The 21,245-nt window shown below is 36.0% G+C and overlaps 1 protein-coding gene across 4 annotated transcripts in view; it reads right to left on the minus strand.

Annotated features, from left to right (window-relative positions):
• Positions 1–21,245, minus strand: part of PCDH15 (protocadherin related 15) — a 496,526-nt gene that overhangs the window by 206,068 nt on the left and 269,213 nt on the right. For all 4 annotated transcript variants that reach the window (XM_040975792.1, XM_040975791.1, XM_040975790.1 and 1 more), the window contains one exon: positions 20,993–21,125. In XM_040975792.1, coding sequence (XP_040831726.1) covers positions 20,993–21,125 — 133 coding nt within the window. The remainder of the gene's footprint in view (positions 1–20,992; positions 21,126–21,245) is intronic.

Here is a 21,245-nt window from a genome sequence, read left to right on the forward strand (position 1 = left end):
CAGGTATCCCACGCCTGGGAATGTATCCAATGGAAGTGAAATCTGTATATGAGAAAGTAACCTGCAACCTTATATTGGCAGCAACACTATTCACAACATCAAAGACAAGGAAATGCCCACTGGAAGAGGAATGGATAAAGAAACTGGGGTATATCTACTTCACAGAATACTAATTTTAAAAGAATGAAATTTTACCATTTTTAACAAAATGGCTTCAACTGGAGGCCATTACACTCAATGAAATAAGCCAAACCCAAAAGGAAAATAATTATGTATTCCCTCTGATATAAGGCAATATTAATGCAAAACACAAAGCAAATAGATATATAGGTAAGCATGTATATATATGTATTCTCATAGATGAACTATATAACGGAGACTTGCATACCGGGAAGTGAAGATATGTTGCAATATTAAACTCTACTCCTGAATAATAGGAGGACTCCCAATAAAACTGTTAAACATACCTTGACAATGGGGTACTAGATTTTTCTGCCACTGTCTATACCGGCAATGGCATCATATACTTAAATAGCTGAATGTTGGTCCTGTGACTGGGTGAAGGGCTGTACTATTGTAATACTATATAGGGAAAATGGTGGTGGTTTGAGAATAAGGATGGAGGAAAGGAAGTTAGAGGATGGACTACATACACCTGCAAAACCTTATGGAACATAACAACAACAAAAAAATACAAGAGAAAAAAGGCCAAAAGAGATGTCCCCTGCCCATCCCCTCCCTTCCCCTTTTCCTCCATATGGTCTCCTGTGCCCCTCCTCCTCTTTTTCTTAAACGAATATTTTAAAAATACATACAGCCAGATAAATAGAATGATAGATGTAAATGTTTTCCTAAAGTTTTCTATCCTTTGGTAGATAAGTAAAAAAGACAAAAGAGATAAACAGATCATCATAGCTAACTTCTGGAAGAAAGACAACATTGTCCTGTATCTAGCAGACTATTTTACCATCAAAGAACTTACGTTATTTTTGTTTGCGATTCACTTTCAGTGGGTCATTTTTACTTGTTATTTTGTTGGAGAGATTACCAAGTTCTTTTGTTTGAAATACAGTTTTGTGTTTTCACTTTTTTGAGATAATGTTTTAACATCTTGCATTTTCATCAAAGCCAAAGGAAATAAATTCTGAAACAAGATAGCTTTGTGTAAACAATTAGAAACTCAGATTAACTTTACATCTAACAGTAGCTGATTTACACTAGTATTTAATATATTTGTGAGATGAGAACACTGTCAGGTTGTGCCACTTTATTTTTTATACTTATTACTTCCATTTCCTGAGGTACTTTAGATATTTATTCAGTTTTATTTAATGATTTAAATACCTCAGTCCTTTAAGTATTGTGAGTGTCCACTATTTGCTTTCTTCATTAGGTCACAACGCATTCACCTTGGAACTCTGACATGCAAGATATGAAAGAATATCTTTAATTGCTTTCCTAATTCTATCCTCTTTGCTAATACTCTTGTTTCAAGAATTGGTGAAAATGATGTAGTTATTAGCAACGATTAATAGTTTCTCAGTGCAAAATGCAAGATGAAAGAATGTTAAGTGTGTATTTGTGAAAACTACCAATTATACATGTATGTGTTAGCACTTGAATGGAAAAATTTACCTCTATTTACCAATATGCAAAAAGGAGAAATAATACATTGAAAGAATAATTGGAAATAATAACAGAAGTCATGATCCTTAAAGTATTATACTCTGATTAGATGTGTATATGAATTCTACATGCAGCTTTTGAATATTTTAAACATTTTCTTCTATATATTGGTCTAACTAGCCATCTCAAAATCATTTATCTTCATATGTCAGGAAGTACATTATCATTTTATATGCTTTATTTTATTTAAGTCTTATAGTAATTTTATTAGTAAATAGAAATTATAAAAGGTTTCAATTGCATTATTGCTTTTGCTATTATTCCAATTATAAGAAAGATGTATGTTTAATATCTATTTATAATAGTAACTATTTAATCTTGGATAGGGAGAATGTAGCATTATAGCATTTTCTAGAATGTTAAGAGAAATTATTTTTCCTTGGTGGAACAATATTTGCTAAGTCTCTCAAGAAAAAAAAAAGCTCCAATCTGAATCTCTCATTTAAGGCAATTATTTTCCAGCTGGTTATCACGGGTCTTACTAGGGTGAATCTGGACCAAGTTATTTAGATATAAAATAGTATAGGGAAGATACAAAAGTAGGACAACAATGAGAATTCCCACTTAGATATACAGGATCAGGATAGCCATTCCAAATAAGGAAAGTCTTGGAAACTACTTGTTGGAGCGGAGAACCAGCCCTAGGAAGAGCATTCCAAGTGGGGGGCACCAAGAGTGACAAAGTGTGAGTTACGGTTAGCACAGCAAGCAGATGACAAGCTACCAAACTGAGTCAAGTGACTGAATCGTAGCTAAATCCGAACAGCTGGAAAGTTATGTAATATACCAGCAACTGGTTTGCTGCTACATGATGATGATGTCATAGTCTTTAATTTTGCTTGAAAGATAAATAATATCTTTAAACATCAAAGCAACTAATTTTTCTAGGATATCCTTTTAGACTACTTACTGCATCTGAATTTGGGTTACTGACTTTTCAGCATCAGTAAGAGTGACATGGAAGTGTTCAACCAAGTAAGCAATGTTCTTAGGCCAGAAGAAAGAAAACAATTCTAAACTAATATTCTGCTCATGCTAAATGCCAACCTATCATAGACCATCTGGTAGAGTGTGCTTTTTGTATACAGAATAATTCTACACATTCCACAGGACATTCAGACAAAGTAGCAACCCACAGGGATTCTAAAACAGGCAAAAATCAGCAAAAGATATAGATTAGCTTTCCTTTTGAATCTTCTTTTGATTAGATCTCCTTTAGTCAAATAAGTTTTGGTTTTTGTTGTTAAACTTGAAGCAAAAATCCAGGTGTTGTTCTTTATTCAAAATGTTAGTACTGATACATATATTTCAGTATAAATCAATGCTTATATCCTAATTATGTCAGATACTTCTTTTATTATTTGTGATTCTGATATAAACTACTCACTTCAAATTGAATGTAACTTAAAAAGTAACTTACTCTCTTTTGTAAACATATAAGTAATATATGATGGGCAAACATATCTAACAGTTGAAAGTCAAGTGTATAAATTTAATGTGATTCAAAATACAAAGAAGTTTGATAACAATGCATGAAAACTTCTTGTATTTAAAATGGTCCTAGGCCCAGCACGATAGCCTAGTGGCTAAAGTCACCTTTCATGAGCCAGGATCCCATATGGGCACTAGTTCTAGTCCCGGTGGCCCCGCTTCCCATCCAGCTCCTTGTCCCCAGCCTCTTCGCATATAGTGTTTTCCAATAAAAATAAATATATCTTTAAAAAAGAAAACTAGTATAAAAAATGGCTTTGTGGGTCAGCGCCATGGCAGAGTATGTTAAGCCTTCACCAGTGGTGCTGGCAACCCATACTGAACCCAGGTCAAGTCCTGGCTGCTGCACTTGTGTCCCAGACCCCTATGAATGAGCTGGAAAGCAGCAGAGGATGATCCAAATGTTTGAGCCCCTGCATGCATTGGGATACCTAGAAGAAGCTCCAGACTCCTCGCTTTTTGCACAAGCCAAAGTTCTTGTGGCTATTTGTGGTGAACAGGTATGTAGACGATCTCTTTCTTTGTCTCTCTCTGTAACTCTGCCTTTCAAATACAAATAAACAATTGTTTTACAAAATGCCCTATGGTATACTTTTTTTCTAGCACTCGAAAAACAACCAATAAAAGAAACTGAAAAGTAGAGCAAATACTAAAACTAACCCAATGAAATAATTACCTTCTATTACATATAGACAACTTAATAACTCCATCACACTTAGCACTTAAAATCTGGTGAGATTTCTGATCCTTACTTTATTGAAGGTAATGACTTAGGCTTAAAAGTGCCAAGAGACTTCCCCAAATGCCTACGCTAGCCTTGGTAGAAGTATAATGCAAATAGTATTCCGTGTAAAATTCATTTTCTTAAAGGATATAAAGAACAACTTCTAATGACTTTTTGGTTGATACATAAATAAATAAATAAACTCTCCATGAGAATCAATAACCCATTTCCCCTATATTTTTTTTTCCTTGACTTGCTTCCATTTCTAAATATTTATTTCAGAGGCAGAGTCACTGAAAGAGAGTGAAAAAGCAATAGAGTTATCTTCTTTCCACTGGCTCAATCCCCAAAGAGCCACAAGGATCTAGCCTCGACCAGGCTAAATCCAGGAGCCAGGAGCTTCTTCAAGGTCTCCAAAATGGTTACAGAGGCCCACCCACTTGGGCCATCTTACACTATTGTTCCAGGTTCATTAGCAGGGAGCTTCATCAGAAGTGTAGCAATGGAACTTGAAGCAGCACCCGTACGGGATGATGGCACTGCAGGCTACATCACAAGTCAGCTAAATTTGTGTTCTTTTAGTGTTCCTCATCACCATGTACAAATCATTCAGTTCAAAAAATCTTTCCTTCTTGATGTTGTAGTCTACACTACATATCTTCTTAATTTTTGCTGTCCTCACTTTCAATACTTGCTTATGCAATTCTAAACTAATTCAGCTTTATTCACATGCATGTTCATAGCCCACATTTCTTTCTTACATTTACATCTGATATCTACTTAGTAATTTCAGTCAGATGCCATCTGTTTTTTAGACAATTGTTTGGTCATTGAATATTCAAATGGTGCAGGGAGAGTGTCCTGGTTTTTGTTTATTCCTTTAAAGGTGCCAATGGCATTCATTTTAATATTTATCTTTCTCCAATATCAGAACTCATCAACAAATCATGTTTGTCCTACTTGCAATGTATAAACAGATTGAAACAAATTTTCATCTCTTATAAAAACATTAATTTGAACACATTAATCTGAATTCCTGATATGTAATTATCAACTACCAAAACAATATCAGAAACTGATAGGGAATTATCAGTAAGTGGTATAGTTTCTCACATGTTTTTTTATACAGTATTTTTAGGGAAGAATCCCAAATAATTATTTAATTTTTAAGGTTGTTAGTTACTGCTGTACTCTAATTCTTTCAGTGGTGAGTAATTTCACTCAAGTAATTGTCATCAAGCACAATACATAATTTTTCTCTCAACAATGACAATATAGAAACTCTCAACCCCACAAGATCATATCGCCTGGTAATATGGTAACACCTAAATTTGTGGAAGTACAAACACATTGATATTTGTACATCAGTAAAGTCAATAACAACTAATGACTCATCCATTAGAATAGATGCTCTGTTCCTGCCTTTCTTATAACTTCTTTTCTCCTACACTCCTCTCTATTAATTCACTGCAGCCCATTAGTATCTTTAGTCTTCCTCAACCATCCTGAAAGTTCTGTGTGAGTCTGATGTCTGTCACTCTACCTTCCAAACAGATAAAATAAATATAAATTGCTCAAAGTGAAGCAAAAAGGAGGTTCTAGCATTGTAGCATGTAGGTTAAACCATCCAGATGTGGTAGCAGTAAAGAGAGAAAAAAAAAGTTGCTACAACATAATGCGGTCAAGAGGGTTTGCATGCATGCTAGATGGCAGTAGCATGCCTGAGCCACATGAGAACAGAAATAAGGCTGTGTTAGGGAAACATGACAGTGACAGATGTGGGAAATTAGATTTATGTGTTGTAACCTAAATGAAATAAAAGCAACAACTCTAGGGAAAAGGCTACCACAACAGCTTAGCACAACATACTTAAACTTAGGTGGGTCAAAGGAGAGTAATTCAAAGTATCTGGAATGAAACGTTTGAAACCACAGAAGGGAACTGATGTACAGGGAATTTGAAGGGCTCTAGTTGCCCACGACTGTTTTAAAAATTCAAACTGATTGTCAGGGCAGTTACATCATCTGCTGTGTGGAACTGGATTGTCGAGTAATGATCACGTCTGCCTTGGAAATGTGCCAAAGTGACAACTGCCCAGAATGCTAAAGGGAAATGAAAAAGGAGTATGGGTGTAGCAGCAATTGGGAGTTGCACTTGGTGATAGAGTGGCTCAGTGGTTCTGCATAGGGGCAGGAATCAGTCTCTGCTGGGTAGGTTGCAGCGGGAAGCATGCTGTCAACGCCACCTGAGTGAGGACAGGATCAGCAGAGAAGCCACAGTGCTAACCTGATTTTTTAGGGAATTCAGTGTAAACTGCAATAAATATATTGAAGATAATAAAAAGTTTGTCTAGGATGATAAAGGAACTCAGAATTAAAAATAAAGACATGGAAAAGAACAAAATTCTGCTCTGTCGGATTGGCATTGGAACTATTAGTATAAGACGGATTGATGAGAGCGCTTCAAAAATAGACGAAATACACATTTTAAAATTCATTTTCCATTACTTTTTGAAATTCATATGTAAGTGTCTGTGTCTGCATAATTATTCTGATTTATACTCAAAAAGATACAAGAACATTTTAGAAAAATATAGTTAAGTCAAGACCTGGGATAATACAAACATAAGGATATATAAGGAATAGCTGAGTCTCAAACAACAGTGAAAATATATTTTAGATCCATTTGGTTTATATTATAGATTAACTGTCTCTGTGTATGCATTCATATATATAGAAAGAGAGAAAAGGAGAGAGGGAGAGATGGAGTAAAAATTACAACTGAATAAAGGCAAAGAAAGTATCGACTTTTGTATCTTCTTGTTGTACATTTTCTGGCATTAATCCTCACATTTAATGCAGACTGACAAAGACAACTTTTGGTCCTAAATAGCTCAACACAGAGTGGTTGAAATGGGAACAACTGCATTGGTAATCAAGCTTTGCAGCTTTTTCTAACCATTTGTGTATCAAAATTGAAATGAACTTTTTTTTTGAAGAAAGAAAAGGTCGTAACTGTTGCAATAGCTGAGCCAATTATTATTGCTGGATAACCCCAACTCCATTTCTGAACCTAGAGTAGTTTCTTCTTTTCTTTCTTTATGTTATTTTTTGTGAGGGAAACATAGGGTATGAATCAAGAAAATAACTGAAATAATGGAAGCATTTTCCATGTTCATTTTATTAGTATTATTGGATTTTCTGAATCTGTGTTTAAAAAGTATTCAAAACCAGGAACTAGAGATGTAATTGGGTTATTCATTTTTCATAAGAAGCTCTTCCACACAGATATTTTATGCTGGTTCCTTCTCATCTAAAACGAATAGTTTTTTTTTTTTAATCTGTAAATCAACTAATACTAGTATTTAAGTGCAGTACCACCATCAGTTTTTCTTAAGATATATTGGGTCTCCTATTGTTTTTTTTTTCTGAGATAATTGACACTGATTAGCTATTTACTGAGTATACTTAAGTAACATAGCTTTTACTTCTTTTAGACATCAGAGAAATAATGGCATTTATATTCCTAAGCTTTAATTGACAATAGCTGCAATTATTTGGAGCAACAAACAGCCTTAGGTCATGGTGTATAGTGTGTGAGGCTTATTTAAGAAAAGACACAGGGAAGATTGATTATTGACAAGTAAAGGTAATACTAATCACTGTTATTAAAATACCAGCTATTAAGCAGTTATTTAAGCAAATGTTCTACACTGAATCTCAGAATTTAAGTGAGTTGCTTCTGTTTTTCATCTGATTTTAGCAAGTACAGAGAGGTTTAATTCTGTTGAGTTAAAAAGTCAACAGAAAAATATCAAATGTATGTCAAGCAGGCATAAAAGAAGTCAATTTTATATGAGTCCTACTATATAGCCTTCTGGAGAAGTATGAACTTCTGCTTTACTCAATAAATTATGTTGAAAGATCATTCATAATGAGTAAACAAATGTAGGTGATTCTTATCCCACAACAATGAATTTGAAGAGGCAAAGGAGTAGAATTTGACTATCATCTAGAAGGCCCAAGAGTCCTCCCCAACATTAGAGGAGATGTAATAGAAAACCAAAAACATAATATTAAATAATGACCAAAGGGCTATCAAGTGCCTCTATCCAAATGATGAAATTAAACCACTTTTAATTACAATGTGATTTTCTGTAAGAGTTGATTAAAGATATCATCTTGCATTTTACCTTACTGCTCTGAAATTCCTATTTTTTAAGAAAGAATTTGGTCCTGTTCAGTTTGTTACCAGTGATACTGTGGACAAGAACATTCTTTGCTGGGGGTGGGGTGGGAAGGACACTCCTGCACATTTATGATATTTGCAACATCCCTGGCCTCTACCCCCATATTAGCTGTATCTGCCCAGCTGTAACAAGCAGAAATATGTGCAGGTATTTCCTGTGGGGCAAATTACACCTGAAACCCACTTCTTTACATCAATCTCATAACGTATCATCTGGCATCCCATCATGTAAAGACACTTAGCTCTTGAAATTGAGTTCATTCCATGAAAGCTGGAATATAATGTTCCTGGAAATCGGAGTTACAGTAGCCGACCATTTATTACTCATCTCCAGAATCATTCATTAATTTATATAGTTCTCTTTTGCTCTAATGATTTAGTTTTCTAGGTAAATGGTGCCAGAAATTCTAGTTAATGTCTATGGCATAATTCCCCAAGCCTGTCAAAAGGTGTCCATTATAAGCACAGACTGTGATGCCAGAATATTTAGCAAGAATACACAGAATTCTAAAATTTTTAAAGTACAAGAAAATGGTTACAACTAGTCTAAATCAGGAACATTTTGGGGATCAGAAACCAAGGTTTACATTTAGGCTGAAACCACAAAGGAGAATACTGCTGCTGGTTAAGTATTCAGGCTGAAGCTTTTGTTCAGTCTCTCAAGAAAAGTTTTCTACTTTACAATTTTAAAATGATTTAAGCTTTCTGAGAAATGAAACTGAAAATCTTTCCTAATACTCCAAATACAAATGCTGATGCCCACAGAATTTACTTTTGATTTACAATATTTTCTGCTACCTGAAGTAATTTTAGAGTTTGCTACTTGCCAGGAAAATCATTTTGTCAGGAATTTTTCATAGTTCAGCATGCTCAGGCTTAGAATCAAGTAGGCTGTGGCAAGTGGGGAGCAGGTGTGAGGCTTCTTCAAGTCTCCTCAAGGTTAGTCATCCCACTTTTCTCACAAGGGTTGCTTTGGCAACCTTATCAGAAGCATGGGAACTCCCAAGCTCCTAGTGACTCACTGCTTGAGAAAGCTGATGAAAAATGTATTGAAGACTTGTGTCTTGTCTGGAGTGTCAGGGGATCCTTTGTAGCTGATTGAGTGCTTACCTTGGGATAAGGGGAAGACTGACCACCTGCAACCCAACTGCCCAGAACCCTTAGAAGAAACAATAAGACCCTGTTAATTATGCTACTATGCTTCTGTGATCAATACTTTTCCTGACTTTGTAAGATTTTTTTATTTTGCCATTTTGTTGCCTGATGCTCAATAAAAGATGAAGAGGCTCAGGGGCCACGTGCCTTTGCAGAGTAACAGGTCCCTGGGTTCCCTGAAATGTTCAGTCTCTTGACTCATTCTTTTTAACACCTTTTCTTCACTTTTTTCCTGACAGGTTCATCTCTATTTTTTAAGTTTTCAGATTCTGTGGTAACATTAAGATGTGCCTGTAAGATCCTCCTCTCATAACTGGAGGGACCAACCCTTTATATATTGTTAATGCTGCTTGGTTTCAACTTTTTCAGTAAACGACTCACTTGAACAGTCATCCTGCCTCTGAACAAACTTCTTTCTAATGCAAACTGCGTTGGTGTTGATGTAGGTTTTAAAAGGATCAGTTACATTTTCCAAGGTTACCACTCTTAAGGGCTATCTCAATTCCAGAATTCTTCATGGGCTCAGCTGAAGACTTTCCAGGGATTGCACTGGAGCTCAATTTTCCTCAAGTCTAACCATGATTTTTTCCCCTTATACAGGAATTGCTCCTTAACAAAAACCCAGCAAGAGAGTATCTTGAAGACTGCTTCCTTGGATACTCAGCATTAGGCAGATGCTTACTTAATACCTAAAGGGAAGCCTCAATCTTACAATTGGATGCGGGTCAAAAGTTTTAGAGAGCTAAACTGGAAAAATGACTCACTAGTTATGAGCACATACTGATTTGAGTCCATTATATCAGATGCAGTAAACTAACAACTGAATGAACATGAGCAAAGAACAGGTTATAAACTAGTATCTAGGAGACTTTCCACATTTAAAAATCAAGGACATGAGGACCAAGATTACAAAAGTAGCTACTTATAATTTATTTAAAATTTGGGGTTAAATATTTTGTCAATTTTGTGTAGTGAATGCAATATTGCAATAGATGTGTACATCACAAAGTGATTGAACTGGAAAACTATCCCTTTCATTTCCTGTATGGGGATGTGTAGCTGTTCTACTGTCAGGTGGTCTCCACATGGACACAGGGTCTCAAGGCTTGAGCCACCATCCACTGCTTTTCCAGTCCCTAAACAGGGACTGGATCCGAAGTAAATCAGCCAGGATATGAACCGATGACCATATGGGATGCCAGTGCTTACAGGCAGAGGGTAAATCAATTGAGTCATCGCATCATTTCTACTACTCCACTGTTACTAATCATTACTTTATATTCATATCAACTACTTTGATAAAATAATCTAACATAATTCCTGATTATAAAGAAGTCAAGAGAATAATAGGAGGGAGAATGACAAAGGCTTACTCTAGTTTGTTCAGTATATTTGAGAAATTTTTGTAGTGAAGGGAAACACAGAAACACATGAGTAGCTTATGTAATCAATGCAAATTTTGTAGTTGCTGCTTTTTGACTAATACTGATACTGTAGTAGATTTTGAGGCTGATGTAAATTATCAGGTAGGGTAACACATGCTTATGATATAAGAAAGAAAGAAGATAACCCTGAAGCAATGTTCATGAGTTACTAAAGTGGATATGAATGGACTCCAGTAGCATGTGACTAAAGTCATCACAAAGGACTCACAAATAGGTGAGGTGTTACATGTGCTTTTAAAATGTATTTAATGTGCAAGTTACAATAAATGAGCAAATTGTGTGTGTGTGTGTGTGTGTGTGTGTGTGTGTGTGAGAGAGAGAGAGAGAGAGAGAGAGAGAGAGAGAGAGAGAGAGAGATTTTCCTTCCACTAATATATATCTCAGATGGGTACAATAGCTAGAATTTCATTTGTATCACCCACATGGGGGGCAGAGGCCCAAACACATTCTTCTACTGATTTTGCTGGCCATTTGTTAGGGAACTGCATGAAAAATAGAGCAGGTAGTATGCAAACTGGGCATCATATTGGATGCTGAAGCCTTAAGCCTTACCCATAGTGGCCTTGCCCGCAATGCCAGTCCCAGGGTGCTATGATTTTAATTTGCACTGACACTCCTAAATTACCTCACTGGTACCAAATGCATGTGGTCCAAACAGAGGTGTTAATTCTGAAAAGAAATTGTTATGGGTTGTGAGGAGATGGGAAATTGGGAGCTTTGTATAGAAAATTTGAAAATGATTTGATAGAAACTTTACTCTTGTTAAATTAACAGTTAAAATGTACTTATATTTTATGTGTCATATTTCATTGACATATAAACTTATTCAAGCACATTCTCAAAGATATCATTCAGGATACATCACTATCTTGAGTGTCTGGGTTTGAGTCTTGGTTATTTCCCATTCTAACCTCTTGCTAATATCTACTCTGGGAGGCAGCATCTTATCCCTTAAAAAGTTGGGTGTCTGCCAAACATAAGGGTATCCTAGATTCAATTCCTGGATCCTAGCTTCAACCTGGATTGGCTCACCCCTGACTGGCTGCTGGCATGGAACTATGTCTATTGTTCTCTGTGTCTGTTCTTCTTTTAGTCAATCTGTCTGTTTCTCTTCTTCCTTTTTATAAAAATATGAATAAATATTAATAAAAAACCAAGTGTATTCTTTATCATAATGGCTTTGAAAAACCTTGATGTAATTTGCAATGCCATACCAAGGAACAAGCAGTGCTAAATGTTAGATGTGAAAGTAAAACATGAGAAGGGCAGGCATTATGTTTAAATATTAAGATGCTGGTTGAGTCATGCTAATGCCACATGAGTTTTGATTGCTGGCTCTAGTTCCTGAATCCAACTTCCTTTTAATGCAGACTATTGTATGAGGCAGTAGGGGTTACCTCAAGCAATCAGACTTCTGTTGTCTATTATAAGAGACCAGACTTAATGCTTTGGCCAGAAGCCATCGCCACCCATAGAAAATATTTAGGATCTTTGCCCCAAATATCTACCTCATAAAAAACTTAAAAATCATAAAACCAGGGGACTGGAGAGACATGTGTTGGGCCAGGAGCATACTTGTTTCTGGCTCAGCACACTATACTGATTTCACAGGGAAAGCAGTGCCAAATTTGTATCTGCAGGTTCCACTCAAGGTGGGTCTGGGTGGCCCCCAGATCAAATGGCCAACAGACCCAGAACTCCATCAGTGTCATGTGCCATCTTGTGTAAGGCTGTGGGCCTGGAGGGACAGCAGTGAGCTGTGCATGTGCTAAGCTTGAAGCAAAATCACTTCAGGGTCAGTACATTGCACTGGTCACACAGGGAAGACAGTGCTGACATAGTAGCCTGCAGGTTCCACCCAAGATAGGTCAGGGTGATCCTCAGACCTATCAGTCAGTACGCTCTGGCAAGATCAGCACCACTGACAACCTAGTTATTTAGGACAACTGGTGTCTTCCTAATCCCGGACACTGCTCAACCAGAAGTAGGAGAAAAACTGTATAGGCAATGGTGTGGTCACCAGGGATGAAGAGAGGTGAGCATGAAGGTGGGGTTACAGAGGAAGTTTTTGGTTAAGCCTAGGCCTGAAACTCGCTAGAGGGAGTGGCACAAGTGAGTATAAATGAACTGGGTACCAAACTCAATCAGTATAATTGACTTGTAGATCTGTGAGTAACACAAAATCTATCTTAAGGATAAGGATTTGCTAACCAGAAATACAATGACCAAGAGCAAAAGAAAAGACAGAGGCACCATGAATATTACTGAAGACTCGCCTGCAATGGAGGAAAAGCCTCTGCCAACCTGTTAACTGAAAAAGACATTGAAAATGGGGGTTGCAAAATTTAACAAAATGGTTATAAAGCTTATCAACAATGTGAAGCACATACAGGAGCTCAAGGAATTTAAGGAATATGTCACACAGGAAATAACAACAGTGAAACAAAGTCAAGCAAAATTATTAGAAATGCAGTACATAGTGGAACAACTTAAAAATTCAGTGAAAAGCCTCAACAATAGAATGAATTAGGCAGAAGCAAGAATCTCCGAATCTGAAGATGTTTCTTTGCCATAATGGAGAAGTAATCAATGTCAATCTATCAAATCTGCACAGACTTTTGCTTTATGGTCACTGATATCAGGAATTTTTTTTCTTAATTTATTTTCAGATTATGTTTTTAAAAACTTGAGAATGTGTTTATAATCGCACATTAATTTTTCCTAAGATATCAGACCCCAGTGCATAAAGTTAACAAAATTTTAACTCAATGCATTTGAACTTTTGACAGTTTTAAAGTCTCAGAAGCATAAGTTCAATTCTATGAAAAATAAGCTTTTACTTCATAGCCTGCATCTATTCCAGGGAAAAACCTCACTTTTTCTTCATGTTAATTTCAAGCATAGAGAAAAAAACAACACCATTAAGAAACAGTTGTTTTATGTACATCACATGGGGTTTCTTTCCCCATAACCTTTGTCGCTTCTCCAGCTTTACACACCTGTGCACATTGTTGTTTAGGAAGATGTACACCAGGTTGCTATTTTGGGGGGAAGGATACATACAGGAATAAAAAAACCAAACTATGTTGTCCTCATTTTTGAGAGTTTATTTACACATAATGAGAAATTATCCATAGATGATCCATATACCAAAATGTCAAGGGGATCAATTTTAGAATCTAAGGCATATGAAAATGTTAAATGTCCACATTGTGAGTCATATTTTGTTTTCACAAATCACAATGGGATGGCATTGTGAATCTTCTCCTCTTTTATCTATGTGTCTACTCATTTATCCATTCTTTCCTCAAGTAAAATATATACTTTGAATCCAGGAAACCAATAGCAGTGTACAATGGATTTCAACTACTTTACTTTCATGAGACCGTTATTCTTTCACAAGATAATACTAATGAGTAAATACTACCAGAAATATACATAACAAAAAGAAGGATGAAAAATGTATTTCCCATGACATGAATTGAAGAAAATAGTGTAAACTCATGAAACATCTATTTCTCATAGTTTTCATAGTTGGAATAACCTCATAAATAGGGCTAATCATGTAAGACATTTTTAAATTGCTGGATACTGACTGTATTTTAGTGCATTCTACAATAGTAATCTATGCAGTAGCAGAGTAAAGAATAATTAACTTCAAAGGAAAAGCTTCTTTAATTACAGAAGAAATATCCAAAATGATTCCCATAACATAAGCGGCATTGTAGATTGCATGATGCAAGGAATGTGGAACACTGTGAAAGCTGTGAAACACTCATGAATCATAATCTTCTTCACTGTCTTTAGGGGAAAAAAAAGACATTGCAGCTTAGGGAAAATATTTATAAAAAAGGAAAGAGGAAAAAAAACATTTTAGAACATTTCAGAGATGTCCTGGCAGGACCCTTTCATATCCAGGAGTGTGCTTGCTTTTAATTCAAACTGTTCTACACCTTTGTGTAGAACTGATTCTCCAGTGAAATCAAGGAAGGTGGAATTATTCTTTGGGTTGAAAAATAATCTCTTGATGCATCTAGGGTAAATGCTGTACCTTTTTGCAGGTACTTTTTAAAGGAGAACTGGGAAGGTGTTGTGGCACAGTATGTTAAGCTACCTTCTGAAATCTGGTATCCCATGTGCACTCTAACGTGCCTAGTAAGAAGAAGATGACCCAACTACTCGCACCCCTTCCCATGTGGGAGACTCAGACGAAATCCAAGGTTTTGCTCGGCCTGCTATAGTTCCTACCCTTGCTGCTATTTGGCAAGTGAGCTGAGAGGAAGAAGTCTCTCTCTATAACTCTGCCTTTCAAAGAAATGTGGATAGAAATAAAACACTTCTTGACAACTAACAAAACACATCCTGTCACTGACTCAAGTTAATTTTTTTTTTGTCAACTAGCTTCCAGAGGGAACATTCAGCTTCTTGGTTTGTCTCTCATCACTTCTATTTCTCCTGCTGTTTGTGAATCATTTTACTTGCTTACTGCAGTTTCCAGTTTTCCAGGAATGCAAATCCACAAAAGGGAGAGAGAATCAAACTGTTCAAGCCAGACAGTTCAGTAAGTGAAACCTGAAGTTTAAAACACTGGTAAAATTGATTTTCCATTGTCTGCACACTACATAAAAACTAGCCTCCATTTTGTCAAATATCATGAAATAATCACAAGCAAAATATTAACTGATCAAAGTTTAGAGAAGAAGGTAATCATAGTCATTGTGGGTATCTAAAGACATTAGTTTTAAATTTGAGCAAACCTGAAGGGAGTAAGAGAAACTCAATCCTTAGGATTGGTGGTTAGTAAACAGACTGCAGGGTTAGGCAGCTTGTACTCTAATTCATCTTTAAAATGAGCTTTGGTACTGCAAAAACACTTTACTGCAATGCTGGTAGCACTAGATACAGAGTTAAAGTAGAGTAGCCTCACAACGGTGAGCTGCATGTGAACTGTGGATACTAATGCTTTTTTGCTTGGTTTCCTTGCCTTCATTTTGCACAGCTACAATTGCTTGCCAAACTGTATCCTGACATAATTGTTATTTTTTTCGTTATTTGCACAAATAACCCGGGGGGTGGGGGAGAATTAGGGAACGAGGGAGAGAGAGGTACAAGAGAGAGAGCAAGAGTTAGTTAGCTTTTCTGTCCATTTCTTTACTCCCTTAATAGTTGCAAAAACAAAGTCTTGTCCATGGCATATGTGGGAGTCAAAGAGCCAAGAAGCCAAGAAGCCCAGAACACACTCTGGATCTATCATATAGACGTCAAGGACTCAATTACTTGAGTGTGTTCAGCTGCCAGCTTGGTGTCTCCATAGCTGAGACGCTGACACTCAAACCAGACACTCCATCATAGGATGCAAGTACATCAAGCATACTACTGCTCTGTAAAAGATTGCCTTTATTCTTGAATTTTTTTAAAAAAATAAATAAGACGCTGGACTTTATGCTAGATATGTGGTTGCAAGGAACGAATCTCAACTGAACTTGAACTGTGGTTATGCAACAAGGTGGAGGAATCCACCATTGGATTGGGGTATGGGAGGGGCGGGGGGAATCCCCAGTGCCTATAAAACTGTATCACATAATACAATGTTAACAACAATAAAAAAAATTTTTAAAAAAATTGACATTTTCAAATAAATCATTGCTTATTGCTTTTATCATTTTTTCACTAGCAAACCCATGTGTCAATGTAAATAAACAGTAAAAGCAGTGGTCAAATAAACAGCTATTTTAATCAAGAAATAGCTGAATGGCATTTAAATCCTCCTAGTTCTAATTATTTTCCCCTACCAAGTGTATAATTTATAGACATTGTAATTTTTCTATCATACCCCGTTTATCATACCCCATTTTGCAAATTGTGTTTGAGCTATATTTTAGGAGAATCACACCAGCAATAGATGACTGAATATTTATTCATTCTTTGCTCCTTTCAGTAAAGCATAGCATCTTCTGGTAACTGGAAATTTTGTAGAACTGGATATTTGTAGAAGTAAAAAAGGAACTAAGACTTTCTTCCAAAATTGACCATGCCAGAAATAATGTCAACATCTGCGGAATAAGATAATTGAAAATTCTACATAGCAGGTAACACAATATGGCCTCTAGAAAAGTGTTTTTTCATTTGCCAATATCAGGCAACTCCCATAGTTTCAAGAAACTTCAAAATCCCTTTTTATTTCTTCCATTCCAAAATACTCAGGCCTACATCATCTTATACTGAGTTTAAGTAAAATCAACTGTAAAAACATATAAATAAAAACTGAGTTTTCCTTGTTTGTCTTGTGCTTTGTTAATATTCTGGTTCTGGGGTATAGCTGACATCATCAGCAATCCTCCAACTTAAGCTTTGTAACTTAGTAAACTTGTTTTGATTCTTTTTATCAGCATGTCTTGCTACGTGGATCATATTTATTTTAATTCCTTTCCTTTTTATTTTAAGAATGATTTTCTAGTTATTTGGAGCCAGCTGAGTGTGATTTTCTGAAATATCTTCCTTTCTTTAATATTTTTATATTTTCTCTCTGATACATGCATGGAAAGGACAGGGAGGGAAAACGCATTTCCTAAAGAAGTATTCTGTATTGAGGTTATTCTAGGACTAGTTTAGAAAAGAATGAAAACTAATAAACTCCACTGTTTAGGGACTCAATGCCCAGCACTGACCCTGAAAGAGGCACCATCTGATGAAATTTAAGTCTTCCATTATAATTATCTTTTAAGTGCTACAATCCTGGTAATTTTTATTCAGACATAAAAGCCTCCATGCTGAGAAGTTTGGTCAATAAAATGAAATATTATTTATTTGTGGAAGAGATACAGCTTTTATTTTAACTGGTCACATACCCAACTTTAAGTACTGAAACCTACAAGTGAAAAAATTAGAAATAACATTAAATGATTAGGATGTTATGTTAGAGATAATAAGTAATTTGAATTAAGAATTTATTGAAAACACTACAGCACTATTGAAGTAAAAAAACATTAATTTTTTGATATAAGTTAATTTTTTTAGATAAGAGCTGCTGTACCTTTTTAAAAAGATTGTGAAATATGAGTAAAACTAAGCTATAGCATGATAGTTACCCAGTGTGAGTTAACTGTATTCTGTTATAAATTACTGACATGTTGGTTTCTATAGTTCTCCTTAGAGGTAGAATTATCAAATCATTTAAAGAATGTAAACAGTTCCTGACAACATTAAGTGCAGCATTAAACGCTACTGGTATTTTCTGAGCATGAGGATGACAATGAGGCACACAGGATTTCATGTCCAAGAAAAGAGAATTATGCTAATGGTATTGTGGTAGGTCAAAGAAAATGTGAAGTGCCTTTATAAGTATTTGGGAAGGAATAAATGTTCTATGAGGAAAACAGGAAGCTGTGTGCATGAGCATAACACCCAGTTCTATTTGATAGTGTTGCATTGTATATGGTATGATGAAAATAGATCAAAACCTCAGCAGGGCAAAAAGCAATAAACTACCGGAGTACAAACAGTTTACTGATTGCCTCCAAAACGAGGGTGTGAGAGTAAATGTTTATCCACCAATTTCTGTGACACAGATATTTCCACAACTGCAACATCAAGCTGACACTACAGAACTGAATGAATAATAAGGAGGATGTTCACACAACTGGCACTTTCTCAAATAATCTGGTTCCAGAAATCACTGCAGAAGGTCCATTCAAAGGTCAGAATTACATGTAATCATGAGTGTGAATAGATACTAAGCAATCATGGAACTAAAAATCACACATAATGGGGATTTTGTTCAGTCTAAGAAACTTTAGAAAGCTGAGTTCTGGGCAACAGTTTCCTCAAGTGAACTTCGATTTTAATAGCAAGTCAAACATCATCCAGGTGCTAAGCAAAACCACTGATGGCGTGAAAGGCATCTATGTAACAGGGAAAGAGAGAACAGGAGAGGCAAGGCTCATTGTCTGAAAAGAAATCACTTCAATCTCAGTCAAAACAGATTGTTCTAAAACAAGTCAGCTCCTATGTTCAAAAACACTTTTAGTCATGCACCCTGTCTTTCTAAATTGAGCAGCGAGTCAGCAGTAGACAGTGCGATGTTTGCAAAATGGATGAGGACAGAGATACTGCAGACAGCCAAAGAGCCTCTCATACATCCTTTTTGCTAGGAGTCTCCGGAAGAGTGATTTGCTGGCAGCCTTTCAATGTATAGGTCACTAGTTCAAATTCAATCTCAGTTGTATATGAACAAAAGTGGATGGTTGATGCCCAGGATAAATACTTGATGGTGCCACCCTCTTTCTTTCTAATAGAAACTGCTGCTGCAAGTGGCATCCTTTTTGTGAGCTTCATCCAGAAGCACAAAAGATGAATAGAAGTGCCACTGCAAGCGTTTTTTGGCACAAGTTTTTATATTCAAGAAATCTGAGGCCTGATAGACTTATTCTCTTTCAGTATATTTCCTGGAATTTTCTGGGATGTATTTGAATGAAGCTCAACTCCTTTATCAAGGGAAATTATCTTTTATCGCATAGAACATAGAGACATAAAAGATGAATTCTTAAGGAAGATTTAAATGTAGATTATGAATGGGTTCTTGTAATATCATTTAATAAATATGTATTAATAGTTTGATTCTTTATAATAATTTGAGTAGCTTGCTTTTCCATCCCGATGAAACTGATTTTTTGTTAGTAATTTTTTGTTAGTAATTTTTTATTTGTAATTTGTTCTTTCTATGAAAGACACAAAGATAAATATAGGCAGAGATTTTTTAATCATTTGGTTACTTCCCAAATATCTGCACCAAGAAGGGCTGGCTGGGGCAAGTTGAAGACGGGACCCTGGATATCCATCTTTTTGGCCTCTCACATTGATGACAGGGATACAACCACCTGAGCCAAAAGCTGCTGCCTCCCAGGGTGAACATGAACAGAAGCTGGGGTTGGAGAAACGGCCAAATTTCCATCTCATGACATCACAAGCAATGTCTCTACTGCATTCCCAAATGCCTTCTCCGATTAACACCATTTTTAAAGGTTATATACTAAAATGTTCCACATTTCTCTACTAATGTATTCATTTCTCAACAAGTTCTAATAGAATAATAATCAGACTCTAATTATTCAGATAATAGGATCAAAACAAGTATTAAAGTAGAGGCACACCAAAGAATCTGGGAATACCAATCAAATTTTGGCAGTTACAAATAGCAAGCTATAACAAGAACAGCCTGTTTTAAAAGTAAGAAATTTAGGCAATTCATTTTGGGCATCAATTACTTTTTCTGTAAGGTTAACTTTCCACATGTGGAAAATTAGATTGGTATATTTTATTATCTTACATCCATTTTGTACAATCATTCTAGGCAATCTTTACTTTGATATGATAGGACTTCTGTGAGAAGGTATTAGGATTTATATGGGATTTGGGGAAGATGTGGCTGTAATTCTGGTAGAGATAGATCTTTGGATTTTCCTGGATTCATCACATTAAAATCTTCCCTAACTTACAAGGCCAGATTCTGAATCATCCTGTTGGTAACCCCTGCCACTCCCTTGTATCACAGAGAAAAGCAACTCTGCCTTTTGACCAGCCATTGATGGGTAACACTAGAGTTCTAATGATTCTTTTAACAAGTGACCATTCAAACACCTGTGAATTTTATGATTAAAAAAACCCCCATAAATAAAATCAATCAAACCCACCCCCCCTTCATCAGAACAAACATAACATGTAGCAGAAATTCCAAGCCTTATCCTAGCTTTAGTATGAAGCACTAGCTTCATACTAGCTTCAGTATGAAGCTTCAGATTTAGAATGCCAAACATTAGCATTTGAGTCCAAAGTTCTTTCCTCTAGACAACACTACATCAAAAATAAATCCAGCCAGGAAAAAACACATCACACTAGAATATAATAGCTTTCAGCTCTTCAGACACAAAGCACAAAACACTCAAGTGCGTGTTTCCAATTCCTTCATTCTTTCCTATCATGATGTCAGCTAATTCCTGCCAATGAAATAAGACTTTTAATTGTGCTAATCAGTAGAACAGACTAGCTGTGGAAATCTTCCATCTGTATTACTTACATTTTCCTTTCCAGATGGAATTTCCAGTCTCTACAGCTTAACCAACATTGTGAGGCTTTTTCTTCAAGCCCAAATGTAAATTCGTTAGCCTTTCAGCCATGCATTTGGAGGTGATATGGAGCAACTGATTAGACACACACATAGAAAGATAATAGGTAACAAAAGGCATACCTGTAGGTTTAGTAAGACAGCACCAATCCTCATGGCTTCACTAACTTCAAGGCTATACATCAGCTGTGGGAAGCGAGGAGGACTTTGATTATTTGGAGGAAGCACTTCAATGTACACAGTGCAGATGGAATGCCTGCAGAGAAAGAAGTTTACAAGGTGGTGAAAAAAAAATCTACATTACATTGAACATGACGTGACTTTGTTGAGTCGTTAGATTTACTTAAGAATTTCCAAACTTTGTAGAAGATGATGC

Source organism: Ochotona curzoniae, unplaced genomic scaffold (assembly GCF_017591425.1).
Source record: "Ochotona curzoniae isolate NIBS_2020 unplaced genomic scaffold, NIBS_Ocur_1.0 contig_2692, whole genome shotgun sequence".
NCBI lineage: Eukaryota > Metazoa > Chordata > Mammalia > Lagomorpha > Ochotonidae > Ochotona > Ochotona curzoniae.